We start from the raw sequence: 19,364 nt of genomic DNA on the forward strand, positions 1-19,364 counted from the left end.
TTGCATAAATATATTCGAATCAAACGTGGCGCATAATGGAAAAAAATGCAGAATGCAGAACATAGTTCTCAGTCCGTAGAAGGGTCACGACCTGAAATGTCACCAATCTAACAATCCAGAGTGTTTTATTGTCATATGTCCCAGATAGAACAATGACATTCTTTTTGCTGCAGCACAACTGCATATGTAAACATTGTACCCTCTAAAGAATATAATAAACGAGCAGAAAACGTCAGTGTGTGTGTGTGTTACACATACCCACACACATGCAAACAAAACAAAAAACAAGCAAATGTTCTCCAGGGATGCTGCCGACTCGCTGAGTTACTCCAGCACTGCATGTCCTCGTGTGTACAGCATTTTAACCATTCCGGATCTCAGCGTTGTAGCACGTCAGATTAAGAGTGTTTATTTGTCCTATGCCCCAGATTTTTTACTTGCAGCAGCACAAGAAGGGCTTTTATTGGGTGTTTAAAAGCGAAACGCAGTGGCGTTGACAATTTCCAATGTAAGCAAGTTGCATTTAGATGCAGCTGATGACCTTTCTGGAGAGAGCTGTGGGCAAGGCTGGGGCGATAAGTAGCCACGTCTGTGGACAGGGGGTCTCTCGCTGGTGCTGTGTGTGTTTATCTCTCTTTTCTTTCCTGTTCTGCTTAGAAATAACCACCCGGAAGTCCTGAGATTGGTTTGAGGTGTACCCGGAAGCCCTGGGATAGATCTCGGAGTAAAGTGACACGTAGTAACAGATCCGGATTAGGAAGCGGGAGCGGGAGCGGGAGCGGGCATGGCTGGCTTCAGATCATGGGACACGACACGTTGCATTTAAGTTGCGCTGCATTCTCGTGTGTTTTAAACAGGAACTCCAGCAAAAGTGGCCGATGACTCTCGCTCTCTCGCTCAGGAAGCTGGCGATGCTCTCGGCGTTTGGAAAGTTTCACCAATGGCTTTTGCCGCGTACAATGAAGGCGATAAGAACACCAACATGAACCTCATCCGTCCGGGAGACTCGCCAAACGAAATGCCAATCAGCCGGACTCACGCTCATGGCACTTATTGGTCAAAGTAAGTCAGCAAAGCGCTTGCACGGTTGTAAACTGGACATAGAAACATAGAAATTAGGTGCAGGAGTAGGCCATTCGGCCCTTCGAGCCCGCACCGCCATTCAATATGATCATGGCTGATCATCCAACTCAGTATCCCGTACCTGCCTTCTCTCCATACCCCCTGATCCCCTTAGCCACAAGGGCCACATCTAACTCCCTCTTAAATATAGCCAATGAAGTGGCCTCAACTACCCTCTGTGGCAGAGAGTTCCACAGATTCACCACTCTCTGCGTGAAAAAAGTTCTTCTCATCTCGGTTTTAAAGGATTTCCCCTTTATCCTTAAGCTGTGACCCCTTGTCCTGGACTTCCCTAACATCGGGAACAATCTTCCTGCATGTAGCCTGTCCAACCCCTTAAGAATTTTGTAAGTTTTTTTTGGACGTCTGCTAACCGAGAGGGGTTACCGGTTCACAGCAGGAAGGGTCTTCTATTGATCTGCTCTCGAGTTAGTCACACGAGAACGCTGGCATTTGAGGTCAGATTTCCATACAATGTCAAGGCTTACAGCCTCATGCGAGTCGTTTGTGTTGGAAGGAGCCAACATGGTGGTTTACACCAAAGACACACAAAGTGCTGGAGTCACTCACAAGGGGGGGGGGGGGGGGGGGGGGGGGGGGGGGCAGCAGCTCTGGAGGGAAATGAATCGGCTCCAACCCGAAACGTCACCTATTTTTCACCCTCTGAGTTCCTCCAGCATTTTGTGTCGACTCGATCTTCCCGACCTTTATACCGGAAACCAAGGACAATATATAAAGTAGACACAATATACTGGATTAACTCGACAGGTCAGACAGCATCTCCGGAGAAAAGGAAACTTAAATCCAGTGTTCCCGATGTTAGGGAAGTCCAGGACAAGGGATCACAGCTTAAGGATAAGGGGGAAATCCTTTAAAACCGAGATGAGAAGAACTTTTTTCACACAGAGAGTGGTGAATCTCTGGAACTCTCTGCCACAGAGGGTAGTTGAGGCCACTTCATTGGCTATATTTAAGAGGGAGTTAGATGTGGCCCTTGTGGCTAAGGGGATCAGGGGGTATGGAGAGAAGGCAGGTACGGGATACTGAGTTGGATGATCAGCCATGATCATATTGAATGGCGGTGCAGGCTCGAAGGGCCGAATGGCCTACTCCTGCACCTAATTTCTATGTTTCTATGAATGCAGTAGGTGGCGTTTCGGGTCAAGGGACCCTTCTTCAGACTAGCGAAGTCAGGGGATATGGGGGGAGAAGGCAGGAACGGGGTACTGATTGGGGATGATCAGCCATGGTCACATTGAATGGCGGTGCAGGCTCGAAGGGTCGAATGGACTTCTGCACCTATTTATTGACGTTCATGGAGGTTGCGACACAAACTCTTTGTAAACACGATGCCTGGGGAATGCGTTGATGGAACGTCCTCAGAATTGGAAAATGTATTCACTAGAGTAGATGTGGAGTAGTCGTGAGATCAGAGAAATAAATCAGGTACCATTAAATCCAGTGTCAAATTCAGGAGAAACCTTACCGTTAAAAATGGTAAGAATGTGGACCACATTGTCTCAGGGAACTGTAGGGAGTGAATTGGTTTGAGGGGTGTAATGGGAAGCAGTGGGAAGAAAAAAGGAAATGAAATTGAAAGTAAGATTAATGAAAAAGTAGGAGGTTTTTTTTTAAATCAAGTTTCGGAGTAGGGCAGAAATCTATGAGAGAAGCCAGTGTTACCAAACTTCTGAATTCACTGGGGTGGAACCCGCTCCAAGACGGGCGTAAAGCTCACCGTTTGACCTGTTTTTACAAAATGTTAAATGCTCAGCTCGACATAGATGAACAAGAACAAGGGGTCACAGCTTAAGGATAAGAGGGAAATCTTTTAGGACTGAGATGAGGAAAACATTTTTTACACAGAGAGTGGTGAATCTGTGGAATTCTCTGCCACAGAAGGTAGTTGAGGCCACAGTTTATTGGCTATATTTAAGAGGGAGTTAGATGTGGCCCTTGTGGCTAAGGGGATCAGGGGGTATGGAGAGAAGGCAGGTACAGGATACTGAGTTGGATGATCAGCCATGATCATATTGAATGGCGGTGCAGGCTCGAAGGGCTGAATGGCCTACTCCTGCACCTATTTTCTATGTTAAACCCAAACCTATTAGAAGCAGACAAGGGCGTTCCATCCAATTTGAGATTCCAGCTACCAAGACAGATGTGTACAGCAATTCATTCTTCCCCCGCACAATTAAAGCATGGAATAGTCTTCACCCTACCATAGTTACCCAACCAGACGCAACTAAATTTAAGGTAACTCTTCTTCTCCAAGAATCCTTTTTTGCTTAAGTCCACCCTCCACCACCTCCAGCTTGAATTCCATTTGGAATATTTTGGAGGACCAGGAACCAAGAACCAAGTTACGGGTTCAGAAGTTCTAGGGGAAGCATCAGGCCATTCGGCCCATCATGTCTATGCCATTCAATCATGGCTGATCTATCTCTCCCTTCTAACCCCATTCTCCTGCCTTCTCCCCATAATCTCGGACACCCGTACTAATCAAGAATCTACCTATCTCTGCCTTAAATATATCAACTGACTTGGCCTCCGCCGCCTTCTGCGGCAAACAATTCCACAGATTCACCACCCTCTGACTAAATAAATTTCTCATCATCTCCTTGGTAAAATGACATCCTTTAATTCTGAGGCTTTGACCTCCAGTCCTAGACTCTCCCACTAGTGGAAACATCCTCTCTACATCCACCTTATCCAAGCCTTTCGCTATTCTGTACATTTCAATGAGGTCCCCCCTCTTTCGGAGGCCCAGTGCCGTCAAACGCTCATCTTACACTAAATGTCTAATCTAGGTGACATCTTTCATATTTGTTCTCCATGGCACAGCAAGGAAACGGGGGCCCATGACCCTCTGAGTCCACGCCGACCATCGATCACCGACCCGTTCACACCACCTCTGTGTTATGCCGCTTTCACATCCACTGACGAAGGGTCTGAACCTGAAACGTCGCCCATCCATGTTCTCCAAAGATGCTGCCTGACCTGCTGAGTTACTCCGACAGTTTGTGTCCTTTTGTGTATTACCAGCCTCTGCTGTGTTTCTAAACAGTGGCCTGATGTTAATCCAGAAATGTGGGGGTCTTCTTCTTTCGTGTGGCATGCACAGCTTAAAGTTGTAGGACAACTTGTTCTATTTGATCTTCTGTTTGTGCACGTCTAGTTGATTGCATTAGTCGAAACAGGGCGGACCACGAGAAGGTTGCAATCTTCCACCCCAATGCGGGGGTTAAACTGCATCATCACAATACTTCACTGTTCCCGTGCTCCAAATAACAATTAAACACTCTTGACTCTTAAACATGCTGGAGATTACTTTTCATTACTCAGCTTAGGGGATTGTCAATATTTTATTAAATTTCTTTCACAATTAAATATGACCTGTTCCTCCAGCATGGATGAGGAGTTTTAGAAACATAGAAACATAGAAATTAGGTGCAGGAGTAGGCCATTCGGCCCTTCGAGCCTGCACCGCCATTCAATATGATCATGGCTGATCATCCAACTCAGTATCCCGTACCTGCCTTCTCTCCATACCCCCTGATCCCCTTAGCCACAAGGGCCACATCTAACTCCCTCTTAAATATAGCCAATGAACTGGCCTCAACTACCCTCTGTGGCAGAGAGTTCCAGAGATTCACCACTCTCTGTGTGAAAAAAAGTTCTTCTCATCTCGTTTTTAAAGGATTTCCCCCTTATCCTTAAGCTATGACCCCTTGTCCTGGACTTCCCCAACATCGGGAACAATCTTCCTGCATCTAGCCTGTCCAACCCCTTAAGAATTTTGTAAGTTTCTATAAGATCCCCTCTCAATCTTCTAAATTCTAGAGAGTATAAACCAAGTCTATCCAGTCTTTCTTCATAAAGCAGTCCTGACATCCCAGGAATCAGTCTGGTGAACCGTCTCTGCACTCCCTCTACGGCAAGAATGTCCTTCCTCAGATTTGGAGACCAAAACTGTGTGCAATACTCCAGGTGTGGTCTCACCAAGACCCTGTACAACTGCAGTAGAACCTCCCTGCTCCTATACTCAAATCCTTTTGCAATGAAAGCTAACATATCATTCGCGACATATGAATGTAGTTGCTTATTATAACTTACCGTAAGAAGGGACAATCTACAGTTTAGTATAATTTAGAGACACAGCACGGAAACAGGCCCTTCGGCCCACTCAATCCACGCTGACCGATCCACCACACATTCACACTAGTTCTATGCTCTCTCACTTGCTCATCCACTCCCTACAAACTAGGGGCAATTTACAGAGGGCCGATTAACCTACGAACCCGCACGTCTTTGGGATGTGGAGGAAACCCAGGCAGTCACAGGGAGAACATGCGAACTCCACACAGACAGCAACCAAAGTCAGGATCGAACCAATGGGTCTCTGACGGTATGAGGGTGTGCCACTCTAAATACTTTTAATCTCTAAAAAATGAACAAGACGCGGACCATGTGTTCATAAGTGATAGGAGCAGAATTAGGCCATTTGGCCCATCATGCTTGGGCTCATAGGTCAACACAGTAGTGCAGCAGTAGAGTTGCTGCCTTAAGCAGCACAAGAGATCCCGGTTCAATCCCAACTCCGGGTGTTGTTTGTACATTGTCCCTGTCACTGTGTGGGTTTTCTCCGGGCGCTCCGGTTTCTTCCCACATTCCAAAGACGTGCAGGTTTGTAGGTTAATTGGCTTCTGTAAATTGTGTAGGATAGAACTAGTATGCGGGTGATTGCTGGCTGGCATCGTCAATGGGCCAAAGGGCCTGTTACCATGCTGCATCTCTAAACTAAGCTAAAGTTTGTGGTTATAAACTACAAATGATTGTCTTCATTTCTTTGCAAAACTATTCTTGCAATAGAAACATAGAAAATAGATGCAGGAGTGGGCCATTCGGCACTTTGAGACAGCACTGGCATTCAATATGATTATGGCTGATCATCCGAAATCCGTACCCCATTCCTGCTTTCTCCCCATATCCCATTAACCCTCAGACCTATATCTAACTCTCTCTTGAAAACAACCAATGAATTGGCCTCCACTGCCATCTGTGTCGGAGAATATCACAGATTCACAACTCTCTGGGTGAAAACGTTTTTCCTCATCTCAGTCCTAAATGGCCGACCCCTTATTCGTACTTATTGCAATCTTTCAATCGAACATAGAACTAGTATGTGGGTGATTGTTGGTCGGCGTGGAGTCGGTGGGCCGAAGGGCCTGTTTCCACACTGTATCTCTGAACTAAACTAATGTTGTGATTATGGTGTAAAGTTGTGTTGCCTCCACAGCGGAGAAGTCACACTGTGTTATCTTGATTCCCGCAGGTCGGAAGCTAAATCATGGGTCCCATTTTTGTTTATGGGCACCTGCCTGCTGTACTGTGCTAGAGTGACTCTGCCCATCTGTGTGTCGGCCATGGCAGAACAGTACGAGTGGGACAAGAAACAGTCGGGCGTTGTGCTGGGAAGCTTCTTCTGGGGCTACTGCCTGACGCAAATCATAGGCGGCTACATCAGCGACAGGTAAGAAAGGTGGTGCTGTCTGGGCTGCCAAGTGACCATCTAGAGCAGTGGTTCCCAACCTTTTTTTGGCCATGCCCCACCTAATCACCTCTAAAATCCTGATGCCCCCCCCCTTGCTTTCCCTTGAGAGAAAACAGAGGAAATAGATATTATAAGGGTAACTTAGCAAAAGCTCTTTGAATCACATTTCTAAATCCAATTCAATAAATAAGGTTCTCCCATGACCTCGCGCGCTTCGTGCGACGTGCATGAAGAGCGATGGCGCGGTGATTATGTAATAACTACACAATAAAGACCTTTTTTACCCCCAAAAAAATTATTTACTCAAAATAACATCTGAAACATAAACTACATATGTTTACCTGATGGAAAATCCAAAAAAATAAAAATCGAAAATTTGGACCCAGACCTCCTCAGTCGCGCTCAATTGCCCCCCTTAAAAATCAAATTGCCCCCCTGTGGGGCGTACGCCCCATGTTGGGAACCACTGATCTAGAGGCTAACATAAAGACACACACCCAGGTCTGATCACCCTGCGGTGGGCCTGCCTCGACTGAGGGTGTCTTGTGATAAAAGGCCGAAACTCCCAGTGACGTTGAGGTACACAACTGAAGATGTGTCTGATTGGTAGCAAATTCACCTAGTGGTCATCCCCAAGAATGTCAATTGTAGTGAAATCTTAGGGATTGTAACACCCAGTCCTACTAATCAATCTGAAGCGACAGGTAAGAAAGACATTTTGAAAAGTCCACATTTGAATTGATTGAATACTTTTGAATTGAATAGTTTATTGTCACATGTTACAGGTCACTGTGAAATTCCAGGGTATGCAAATAGTCGCCCATAAAGGGCACTTACAAAGTTACAAATTCCCCCCCCCCCCCCCCCCCTTGTTCTTCCCCCTCTCTCAGACCACACCTGGGGTATTGTGTGCAATGTTGGTCTCCTCGTTTGAGGAAGGACATCATTGCTATTGAGGGAGTGCAGCGTTGGTTCACCAGGTTAATTCCCAGGATGGCGGGACTGACATATGATGAAAGAATGGGGCGACTGGGCTTGTATTCACTGGAATTTTGAAAGGATGAGAGGAGATCTCATAGAAACATATCAAATTCTTAAAGGATTGGACAGGCTAGATGCAGGAAAAATGTTCCCAATGTTGGAGGAGCCCAGGACCAGGGGTCACAATTTAAGACTAAGGGGTAGGCTATTTAGGACTGAGATGAGGAAAGACGTTTTCACCCAGAGTGTTGTGAATCTGTGTAATTCTCTGCCACAGAAGGCAGTGGAGGCCAATTCACTGGATGTTTTCAAGAGGGAGTTAGATTTAGATCTTAGGGCTAAAGGGATTATGGGGAGAAGGCAGGAACGGCTTACTGATTTTATATGATCAGCCATTATCACATTGAATGGCGGTGCTGGCTCGAAGGGCCGAATGGCCTACACCTGAACCTATTTATCTATGTTTCTATGGTCTACCCAAGCCAAGTCCTTCTTTGTTCCTTCCCTGAATAGATACATTCAGTAACTTAGTTATATAATAAGGCAGGCCACACCCCAGCACCTTGCTGCGGGACATTGGTTTCTTGGTAAATAGCAATTTAGCCTAAATCAAAAACCACGTCACTTGTGCGTGCATCAAGAAATGTGAGGTGAAAGAATCATTTCCTGTTATCTAACGAACTATGTACCTACCTACCTGCCAATCTACCTATCTATCTAAAATCTAAAGACTCCAAAGACGTACAGGTTTGTTTGTAGGTTAGTTGGCTTCGATAAAAAAATTGTGACTTGTCCCTAGCAAGATACAAGATACAAGATACATTTAATTGTCATTTGGACCCCTTGAGGTCCAAACGAAATGCCGTTTCTGCAGCCATACATTACAAACACATAGACCCAAGACACAACATAATTTACATAAACATCCATCACATCGCTGTGATGGAAGGCCAAATAAACTTATCTCTCCACTGCACTCTCCCCCCCCCCCCCCCCATGTCAGAGTCAAAGTCAAAGCCCCCGGCTGGCGATGGCGATTGTCCCGCGGCCATTAAAGCCACGCCGGGTGATGCAAGGTCGCACACCGGGTCTTGGTGTTAGAGCCCCTGGCGTGCGCTCGCAGAGTCCCGCGGCCATTCCAAGCCGCGCGGGGCAGTGATGTAGGCCCCGCTCCAGGAGCTCTTCAACCCCGCAACTCGGGCGGGGAAAGTCGCCATTGCGAGAGGCCTGAAAAGCGGTCTCCCTCCAGGGACCCGCGGGCTCCCGGTGCCGCCGTCCACAGACCTGCCGTTGGAGCCTCCGACTCTCCGGACGGGCCGCAGCAGCAGCAGCAGCAGCGCTCCTCCACCGCTCCACCCGCTCCGGACTCGGCCAGCCTCGCGACGGTGACGGTGAGTCGTAGCACCAGAGTCCCTGGTCTCTTCCTGTTGGAGGCCGCTCCTCGTTGCGGCCCCAACGACAACGGAAACCCGACGAGAAAAGGTCGGGTCTCCCGTGCAGGGAGAGATTTAAAAAGTCCCCCCCCCCCGTCCCCCCCCCACACACACACCCCAACAAAAAATAACAAAAAACTACATAAAAAACAGACAGAAAATAATAAAACGCGGACAGACTGCAGAGGCCGCTGCTGACCAGAGTCGCGCCGCCCACCGGATGTAGCATGTAGGATAGTACCAGTAAGTGTACAGGGTGATCACTGGCCCGCACGGACATGATTTTGTTTAATTATTATCATGTGTTCCGAGGAACAGTGAAAGCTTTTTCTTTGCGCATGTTTCCACGCCCTGTGTAAAGTCTCCATAGTCGAATGAAAATCTCTAAAGTCTAATGCACAGTATTTACTGAATTGAATTCAAATTCCTAAAGTTGGATTTGAACTTGTGTGAATGGTCCTAGCTGCTGGTGACCTGTCCTATCGTTCAGATGTTGTTCACAAGTTTTACAAGCTATAGGAGTAGAATGAGGCCATTCGGCCCATCGAGTCTACCCCGCCATTCAATCATGGCTGATCACTGCCTCCTCATCCCATTTTCCTGCGTTCTCTCCATTACCCTTGACACATTCTAATCAAGAATTAGTTTATCTCTGCCTTAAAAATATGCTCTGAGCTGGCCCTCTGTGGCAATGAGTTCCACAGATTAACTACCCTCCGACTAAAGAAGTTCCTCCTCGCCTCCTTTCTAAAAGTGCGGCCTTTAATTCTGATTAAGATGTTGAGTTTCAGTACTTCTATCAAACGAGTGTTGGCACCATAGTTTAGTTTAGAGAGACAGCGCAGAAACAGGCCCTTGGACCACCAGGTCCGCGCCGACCAGCGATCCCCGCACATTAACACTATCCTATACCCACTAGGGACAACTTTTTTTTAAATATTTACCAAGCCAATTAACCGAAAAAACCTGTGTGTCTTTGGAGTGTGGGAGGAAACCGAAGATCTCTGAGAAAATCCACGCAGGTCACGGGGAGAACGTACAAACTCCACACAGACAGCACCAGCACCCATAGTCAGGATCGAACCCGGGTCTCCGGCGCTGCATTCGCTGTAAGGCAGCAACTCTACAGCTGCGCCACTGTGCCACCCATAGAGACACAGTAGCTGTGGGTCCTTATAGAGAGTCAGTGACATCTATGCATGTGTACTGTGATGCAGGTCAGAAATGAGTAGCAGTTTAAAATTGCTGGAGCAGGATTCAGGATTGCGTGACTCCATTGTATTGAGAGTCGGAGATTGACCATCCCTATCTGTGGTGGAAAGTGCAAGTTCCACACTAGCCCCGTCAGCCCACTCAGAACTCATGGAACTGGAATGGAGGCAAGTTGTTCTATCCCTGAGGAACTGCCAAAGAAGAGAGGGATAGAGCAGCCGTCGTTTCAACACTTCTATCGCAAAGACCAATTACCAACTGGCCCACACGCCTCTGGAGTGCGTTGAAGTCAAAGCCAAGCTAATCTGTGTCAAGGTCTTTGGTATTTCCCTTTAAACTCTGCTGCTCTGTTCCGGGGTACAGCTTCACTTTGAGGCACCAACGTATTAAAATTGATTTTTGTTTTGATCTGGAGTATTCCAAGACTTCAGACTGCCTCAGAGGGCGGTGGAGGCTGGTTCTCTGGATGCTTTCAAGAGAGAGCTAGATAGGGCTCTTAAAGATAGCGGAGTCAGGGGATATGGGGAGAAGGCAGGAACGGGGTACTGATTGGGGATGATCAGCCATGATCACATTCAATGGCAGTGCTGGCTCGAAGGGCCGAATGGCCTACTCCAGCACCTATTGTCTATTGTCTATTGTCTGCAGAATAAAATGTCCATTTCAGCACGAAACGCGAGCACAGCTATTTTCCAGGATGTTTTTGTTTTGCTCATTATTTTCACTCTGTGTAGTTTGATAAATCAAGATTTTGTTTGCGATTTCTTTTTTTAATGTTTAGGCTAGCCCGAGGCTTATCAGTTTTTATTAAGTAACTGCAATTATTTACACCGCACATAGAAACATAGAAAATAGAAAATAGGTGCAGGAGTAGGCCATTCGGCCCTTCGAGCCTGCACCGCCATTCAATATGATCATGGCTGATCATCCAACTCCGTATCCCGTTCCTGCCTTCTCTCCATACCCCCTGCTCCCTTTAGCCACAAGGGCCACATCTAACTCCCTCTTAAATATAGCCAATGAACTGGCCTCAACTACCCTCTGTGGCAGAGAATTCCAGAGATTCACCACTCTCTGTGTGAAAAAGGCCAGCAGCATTATCAAGGACGAGTCGCACCCTGGCCACTCCCTCTTCTCTCCTCTCCCTTCGGGCAAAAGGTATAGAAGCATGAAAATGCGCACCTCCAGATTCAGGGACAGTTTCTTCCCAGCTGTTATCGGGCAACTGAACCATCCTCTCATTAACTAGAGTGCTCCTGACCTCCCATCTACCTCATTGGAGACCTTCAGACTATCTTTGATCGGACTTCACTGGATTTATCTTGCATTGAACTTTACCCTGTATCTGTACACTGTGGACACTGTGGATTGTAATCATGTATTATCTTTCCTCTGACTGGTTAGCACGCAGCAAAAAGCTGTTCACTGCAGCTGTGCCTTAGTTTATTGGACTGTACACATGACAATACGCTAAACTCCCAAGTCAATATATTCTTTCCCAGCTGGTTGTATTTCCGAAATTAAACTGTATTCGGGATGTGAAAAGTGTGCAGTGCTTAGGCAGGTGTGTCTCCAATTACCTGGGCAGGTGGGGAATGGAGGGGGAGGGTGCATACATTGCAGGTGAAAGACAATAGGTGCAGGAGTCGGCCATTCGGCCCTTCGAGGCAGCACTGCCATTCAATGTAATCATGGCTGATCATCCCCAATCAGTACCCTGTTCCTGCCTTCTCCCCATATCCCCTGAACAAGAGATTCAACTTTTGCATTGTATTGCACAGATAATGCATAATAATGATAACCAGTTAGATTGCAACTAACCCTCTAAGTGAAAACATGATACTTAAACAAGTGGATTTGTACTCAGAAGAATTAATTTATTTTTCAACAGATTGGGTGGAGCCAAAATACTAATGCTATCTACATGTGCCTGGGGGTTTGTGGTCATCTTCACCCCAGTTATTGTTCATCAAAGCTCTTCCCCAATTGTACTTTTGACAGCATCCAGATTCCTTATGGGCTTGTTACAGGGTGAGTAGCACAATCTTTACTTTTACTTTACGTTAGAGATACAGCGCGGAAACGGGCCCGTCAACCCACCGGCCGCGCTGACCAGCGATGCACTAGCACTATCCCACACTCGCACTTGGGGCAAATTGCTTTTCTTTTTTTTTTTTTTTTTTTAAATATTTATCTTATAAGAAACATAGAAACATAGAAATTAGGTGCAGGGACAGGCCATTCGGCCCTTCGAGCCTACACCGCCATTCAATATGATCATGGCTGATCATCCAACTCAGTATCCCGTAGATTGCCATTCTGTTGGTTAAAGATGTTACCAGCATATTGTTCAAGTTTGATGACAGAAACATTGAAAATATAGTATGAAAATAGGATGAAAAAGGTATTGAATTAAAATGTTATAGGTACAAGCTCTGAAGTGGAAGTTACAATGAGTTGACTGGAAATGCAGGCATACTTGATCTACATGTTGTTGAAATGTGTTTGGCAATAGGAAGTTATAGCAGTGATCTTGAAAGGAAGTCAAAAGGAACAAGACCTAAATCCTGCTCTCACCAGGGTCTCTTCAATACATAGATACATAGAAAATAGGTGCAGAAGTAGGCCATTCAGCCCTTCGAGCCTGCACCGCCATTCAATATGATCATGGCTGATCATCCAACTCAGTATCCCGTGCCTGCCTTCTCTCCATACCCCCTGATCCCCTTAGCCACAAGGGCCACATCCAACTCCCTCTTAAATATAGCCAATGAACTGTGGCCTCAACTACCCTCTGTCGCAGAGAGTTCCAGAGATTCACCACTCTCTGTGTGAAAAAAGTTCTTCTCATCTCGGTTTTAAAAGATTTCCCCCTTATCCTTAAGCTGTGACCCCTTGTCCTGGACTTCCCCAACATCGGGAGCAAACTTCCTGCATCTAGCCTGTCCAACCCCTTAAGAATTTTGTAAGTTTCTATAAGATCCCCCCTCAATCTCCTAAATTCTAGAGAGTATAAACCAAGTCTATCCAGTCTTTCTTCACAAGACAGTCCTGACATCCCAGGAATCAGTCTGGTGAACCTTCTCTGCACTCCCTCTATGGCAATAATGTCCTTCCTCAGATTTGGAGAAGCAATTAGAAGTAAGGAGAAAGTAATCGACTTAACAATTATACAATTTTCGTACAGCTTCAGTTTTAACATTTTATAAACTAATAAGTGAGTCGGAAAGAAGCAAAAAAGGAAAGGACGGAAAGGAAAAAGAAAGGAAAAAGAAAAGAAGGAATTTTGAAAGAGGTACGAAAAGGAAAGAAGAAAACGCCAGAACTAACGAAGAAGTGAAAAAGAAACCTGAGATATACCCCACTGCCCTTCCCCACACCCACTCACCCGACCCTAGCGTCGGTTTTGAATTTGTGTTCAACCATTCTGTTGTTGAAGAAATTCAATGAAAGGAGACCATATTTTGGAAAATTGATCAGATTTGTCAGACAAAACAAGCCTTATATTTTCTAAATGTAGTGTCTCGGCCATTTCTGTAATCCACATCTTCACTGTGGGAACTGTTATCTTTTTCCAGAATTTGAATTATGTTTTTTTCGCAGTTATTAAACTGCGTCTTTGGAATATCGTTAACTTAGGGCAGCCCTCTGACATTCCTACAAATTGCTATTTCTACCGAAGCCAATTAGTTGACAAGCCTGTTTGTTTTTGGAATGAGTGAGGGAAAGGGGAGCACTGGGGGAAAATCCACGCGGACACGGGGAGAAACGTGCAAACTCCACGCAGGCAGCATCCGTGGTCGGGATCGAACCTGGGTCTCTGGCGCTGTATGGCAGCAACTCCACCGCTGCGCCACTGTGCCACCCTCTCGGAGGGGGAAAGAGGGTGTTGTTTTTTTATGTTGCTCCAGACTCAGCCGTTGTAACTACAAATGACAAATGTCATTTCCCTACAAAACTATTCTTGCAATTTTTGCAGTCTAATCATAGAACACAGAACAGCACAAGAACAGGCCCTTCAGCCCACAATACATGCACCGGATATGATGCCAAGACCACCACTTATCTACCTGCGCATCACCCATATCTGATTCTTGCAGAAATCATTTTTTTTGGGTATTTCTATGTTGTTTTTTGCGTTATTCCAGAGTTTAAGGGCACGGAGGTAGAGCTGCTGCCTCACAGCGCCAGAGACCCGGGTTCGATCCTGACCAAGGGCGCTGTTTGTACGGAGTTTGTACGTTCTCCCCGTGACCGCGTGGGTTTTCTCCTAAGTTTGCGCTTGTAGCTACAAATGTTTTCTTTTAATTCTCTGCAAAACTATTCCTGTAATTTTTGTAATCTATTCATGGAACAGTATAGCATAGGAACAGGCCCTTCAGCCCACAAGGTTTGTGCTGAACATGATGCCAAGACCTTGACTTATCTACCTGCATATAACCAATATTCCTCTATTCCCTGCATATCTATAACCCTATCCAACAGGCTTTAAAATATGACTAATGTATCTGCTTCAATCACCACCCCTGGCAGCTTATTCCAGGCACACCCCACCCTCTGTGTTTAAAACAAAATACCTGCCCTGCGCATGTCCGTCACCTTAAAGCTATGCCTTCGTATATTTGATGTTTACATCCTGGGAGAAATTCTGTCTCTCGGCTCTATTTTAAGGTAGACCATAAAAATAAAGGATGTTTTAAGAAGGAACTGCAGATGCTGGAAAATTGAAGGTAGACAAAAGTGCTGGAGAAACTCAGCGGGTGCAGCAGCGTCTATGGAGCAAAGGAAATAGGCAACGTTTCGGGCCGAAACCCTTCCGGGTTTCGGCCCGAAACGTTGCCTATTTCCTTCAGGGTTTCGGCCCGAAACGTTGCCTATTTCCTTCAGGGTTTCGGCCCGAAACGTTGCCTATTTCCTTCAGGGTTTCGGCCCGAAACGTTGCCTATTTCCTTCAGGGTTTCGGCCCGAAACGTTGCCCTATTTCCTTCGCTACATAGATGCTGCCGCACCCACTGAGTTTCTCCAGCACTTTTGTCTACCTATAAAAATAAGGAGTTGGCTGGATGATTCATTGCTCCTCTATGTAATATGCAGTGCCAAAGATTATATGAATTTGATGATGAATCTTACATACCATCCCTGCTCTAAAAAAAACATTAGGATTGTTAAGTCTTGTTGAATGATGAATCATTGGGTGTTGAGCTCAATAGCCATCACTGTTTTCACACAGAGAGTGGTGAATCTCTGGAAACTTGCTCTGCCACAGAAGGTAGTTGAGGCCAGTTCATTGGCTATATTTAAGAGGGGTTAGATGTGGCCCTTTCCTGGCTAAGGGGATCAGGGGGTATGGAGAGAAGGCAGGTACGGGATACTGAGTTGGATGATCAGCCATGATCATATATGAATGGCGGTGCAGGCTCGAAGGGCTTACATGGCCTACTCTCTGCACCTAATTTCTATGTTTCTATGTTTCTATGAATATACAGAGTGCATGACTTGTCATAGAGTCATGCAGTACAGAAACAGGCCCTTTGGCCCAACTTGTCCCGTTTGTCCACCTTTGGCCCATATCCCTCCAATCCATTTCTATGCATGCATGTGTCCAAGTGTCTTTTAAATGCTGATACAACACCTGCACCAACTACCTCTTCCGGCAGCTCGTTCCATAAAACCCCCACCCTCTGAGTGAAAACGTTGCCTCATGGGTTCCTATTAAATCTTTCCCCTCACCTTGAACTTATGTCCTCTAGTTCCTGATTCCCCTACCCTGGGTAAACGATTCTGCGGTAAAAGAAAGTGGCGCAGCGGAGGAATTGCTGCCTTGCAGCGCCAGCGACCCAGGTTCAATCCTGACTATGGGCGCTGCCTGTACATTCTCCCTGTGGCTGCGTGGGTTTTCTCCAGGTGCTCCGTTTTCCCGCGAGACTCCATAGACACACGGGTTTCTAGTTAAATTAGCTGAGGTAAAAATTCAAAGCCTTTGGCAAAAAACATGTTGGTTCCAGAGCAGTAAATTACCAAAGAACAGATACAATATTTGCAGTTTCAGCTGAATCGAAGCATTGATATTGTGCAGGAAGGAACTGCAGATGCAGGTTTAAACTGAAGATAGACACAAAAAGCTGGAGTGACTCAGCAGGGCAGGCAGCACCTCTGGAGGGAAGGAATGGGTGACGTTTCGGGTCGAGATCCTAAGAAGGGTCTTACTAAATAACTTGCAAAATACATCATAGCAACACCACATTGTATGATCATTCAGAAAGTCAGTTCAATTGAAATCAATGGATTGATCTTCAGAGGCTGCACTGACATGTTACTAATGCCAAGCACCGGATAAACCTCCAGGCAGTTTAAATGCTCATTTTTAGTTGTATGAAAACAACACAAGCTGCTCTGAAGATAGACATAAAAGGCTGGAGTAACTCAGCGAGACAAGCAGACAGACTCGGTCTCGACCCGAAACGTCACCCATTCCTTCTCTCCAGCTATGCTGCCTGTCCCGCTGAGTCACTCCAGCTTTTTGTGTTTATCTTCGATGCATTGATATTCCTCTAGCACCATGTGGGTTAGGGCAGACTGCAGTGTTGTCCCTCAGACGTACCAAGTACTTGTGAGTCCGACCTAATCACTTGCCCATTTCAAACACATTTTGCCTGCATACATAAATGATTTTCCTGTGTTTGCTTTCCTTTCTATCCTTTATCTTATCACAAACATGTTAAGCACATATTGTTTTCCCTACAGTTTAGGTTGATTGTGAAATATCTGCACAGCACGCATGTGTGCACGTGTGCGCATGTGCATGTGTGTATGCGCGCATGTGTGGTCGCGCTTGTACGTGTGCATGTGCATGTGTGTGCATGTGTATTTTCTGTGTATGTGTGTGTGCATGCGTGTGTGTGTGCGCGCATGTGTGGTCGCGCTTGTATATGTGCATGTGTGAATCTGTGTGTGTGTGCGCGTGTCTGTGTGCATGTGTATTTTTTCTGTGTGTATGTGTGTGTGTGTGAATGTGTGCGAGCGTATGTGCGTGTGCATGTTTGTATCTGTGCATATGTGTGTGTGCATGTGTATTTTCTGTGTCTGTGTGCGAACATATGTGCGTGTGTATTTTCTGTGTGTGTGTGTGTGTGTGCACCAGTGTGTGTGTGTGTGCACACGCGTGTGTACGTGTGTGTATGTGCATATGTGTGTGTGTGCACGCATGTGAGTGCGTGTGTATGTGTGTGTGCACGGGTGTGTATTAGCATGTGTGTGCGTACAAGCATGTGTATGTGCGTGCGTGTGTGTGAGTGTGCGTGTGCGCATGCTCTTGATTAATTAACGACTCTACTTATCTTCCACTGGCCTTGGGCAAATTGCTGCTTGCTCGACATTTCAACTTAACTCTTTCCATACCCAGGGAAGGTTTAATGGGGATCTATCAGGGGCAGCTTTTTCACACAAAGGGGTGGTGGGTGTATGGAACGAGCGGCTGGAGGAGGAAGTTGAAGCTGGGACAATCCCAACGTTTAAGAAACGGACAGGCACATGGATGGAATGCATGAGGAAGAACAACAGATGCTGGATAAAATTGAAGGTAGACACCAAATGCTGGAGAAACTCAGCGGGTGCAGCAGCATCTATGGAGCAAAGGAAATAGGCAACGTTTCGAGCCAAAATCCTTCTTCAGATGATTTAATAATAATAATAATAATAATAATAAATACTTTATTAATCCCCTCAGGGAAATTCAGATGTCCACAAGCCCCCAACCAACAAACCCACAGATTCAAAACTAACGCAGACAGGAAATATATAGAATACACTGTGGACACGACCTGAGAGTAATAAATACTTAAAAAGACCAATAATTAACAATTACAAATTAAAAATTGCAAGAATGCATCCCCCTACAGCCTAGCGGTCCGAATTATAAAATCTAATGGCTACAGGGGTGAAGGATCTCCTGAACCGCTCCGTTCTACTGGGCAGGGAGAGGAGCCGTTTGTTGTTCCGAGTGCTCTATTGACTCTCCAGAATTACATGGAGGGGATGCCCGGGGTTTTTCAGGATGACCTGCACCTTGTGCCTCATACACCTCTCAAGCACATCCATCCATCCCAGAGTCTACTCTCCCCTCCAGCACTGAGCTCGTTTAACCAGTTTGACCAGCTTCTTGTTGTTTTTTGCACTAATGCTGTTGCCCCAGCAGACAACAGCGTAGAAAATAACACTTGCAACCACAGTGTTGTAAAACAGGTGCAGCATGTCATTACACACATTGAAGGATTTGAGCCTTCTGAGGAAAAAGAATCTGCTCTGGCCTTTTGTGTAGAGGGAGTCAGAGTTGACAGACCAGTCCAGTTTGTTATCAAGGTATTTATATGTCTGCACCACCTCAATGTCAGCCCCAGCAGCGTTGACCGGCTGAAGGGGGAGCTTGGACCTGCCAAAGTTAACCACCATCTCTTTAGTCTTAGTTGTGTTCAGGATGAGACAGTTCTCTTCACTCCAGGCACAAAAGGAACTGGTCAAGTTCCTGTATTCCTCCTCCTGCCCGTTCCTTACACATGCCACAATCGCTGTGTCATCTGAGTATTTCTGTACGTGGCATGTGTCAGACTTATAGTTAAAGTCTGCTGTATACAGGGTGAAGAGGAACGGGGCCAGAACCGTTCCCTGTGGGGCACCAACATTACACACCACTGTGCCAGAGACACTGTCCCCCAGCTTGACAAACTCTGGTCGACCCGTCAGGTAGTCGTCTATCCAGGAGATAAATGTGGAATCCACCCCCATCTTCTTAAGCTTGTCATTCAGAATCAGGGGTTGGATGGTGTTGAGCGCACTTGAGAAGTCGAAGAACATAATCCTCACATAGCCACCGGGTTTGTCCAAAAGGGAGTAGATGCGGTGCAGCATGTAGAGGACTGCGTCATCCACCCCAATGTTCTCCTGGATTGTAAACTGTAGTGGGTCGAGTGCGTGCTGGACTTGTGGTCTCAGGAGACGAATGAGTAGCCGCTCCATTGTTTTCATGATATGGGATGTAAGGGCCACCGGTCTGTAGTCGTTGATCT

The 19,364-nt window shown here is 46.2% G+C and overlaps 1 protein-coding gene across 1 annotated transcript in view; it reads left to right on the plus strand.

The window, feature by feature from the left end:
- Positions 1 to 584: 584 nt before the first annotated feature.
- slc17a9b (solute carrier family 17 member 9b) overlaps positions 585 to 19,364 on the plus strand; it is a 40,683-nt gene continuing 21,903 nt past the window's right edge. The window contains exons 1-3 of the mRNA XM_055652620.1: positions 585 to 1,062; positions 6,458 to 6,655; positions 12,194 to 12,333. Of these exons, the coding sequence (XP_055508595.1) occupies positions 941 to 1,062; positions 6,458 to 6,655; positions 12,194 to 12,333 (460 nt within the window). The 5' untranslated portion in view covers positions 585 to 940. The remainder of the gene's footprint in view (positions 1,063 to 6,457; positions 6,656 to 12,193; positions 12,334 to 19,364) is intronic.

Source organism: Leucoraja erinacea, chromosome 21 (assembly GCF_028641065.1).
Source record: "Leucoraja erinacea ecotype New England chromosome 21, Leri_hhj_1, whole genome shotgun sequence".
Lineage (NCBI taxonomy): Eukaryota > Metazoa > Chordata > Chondrichthyes > Rajiformes > Rajidae > Leucoraja > Leucoraja erinaceus.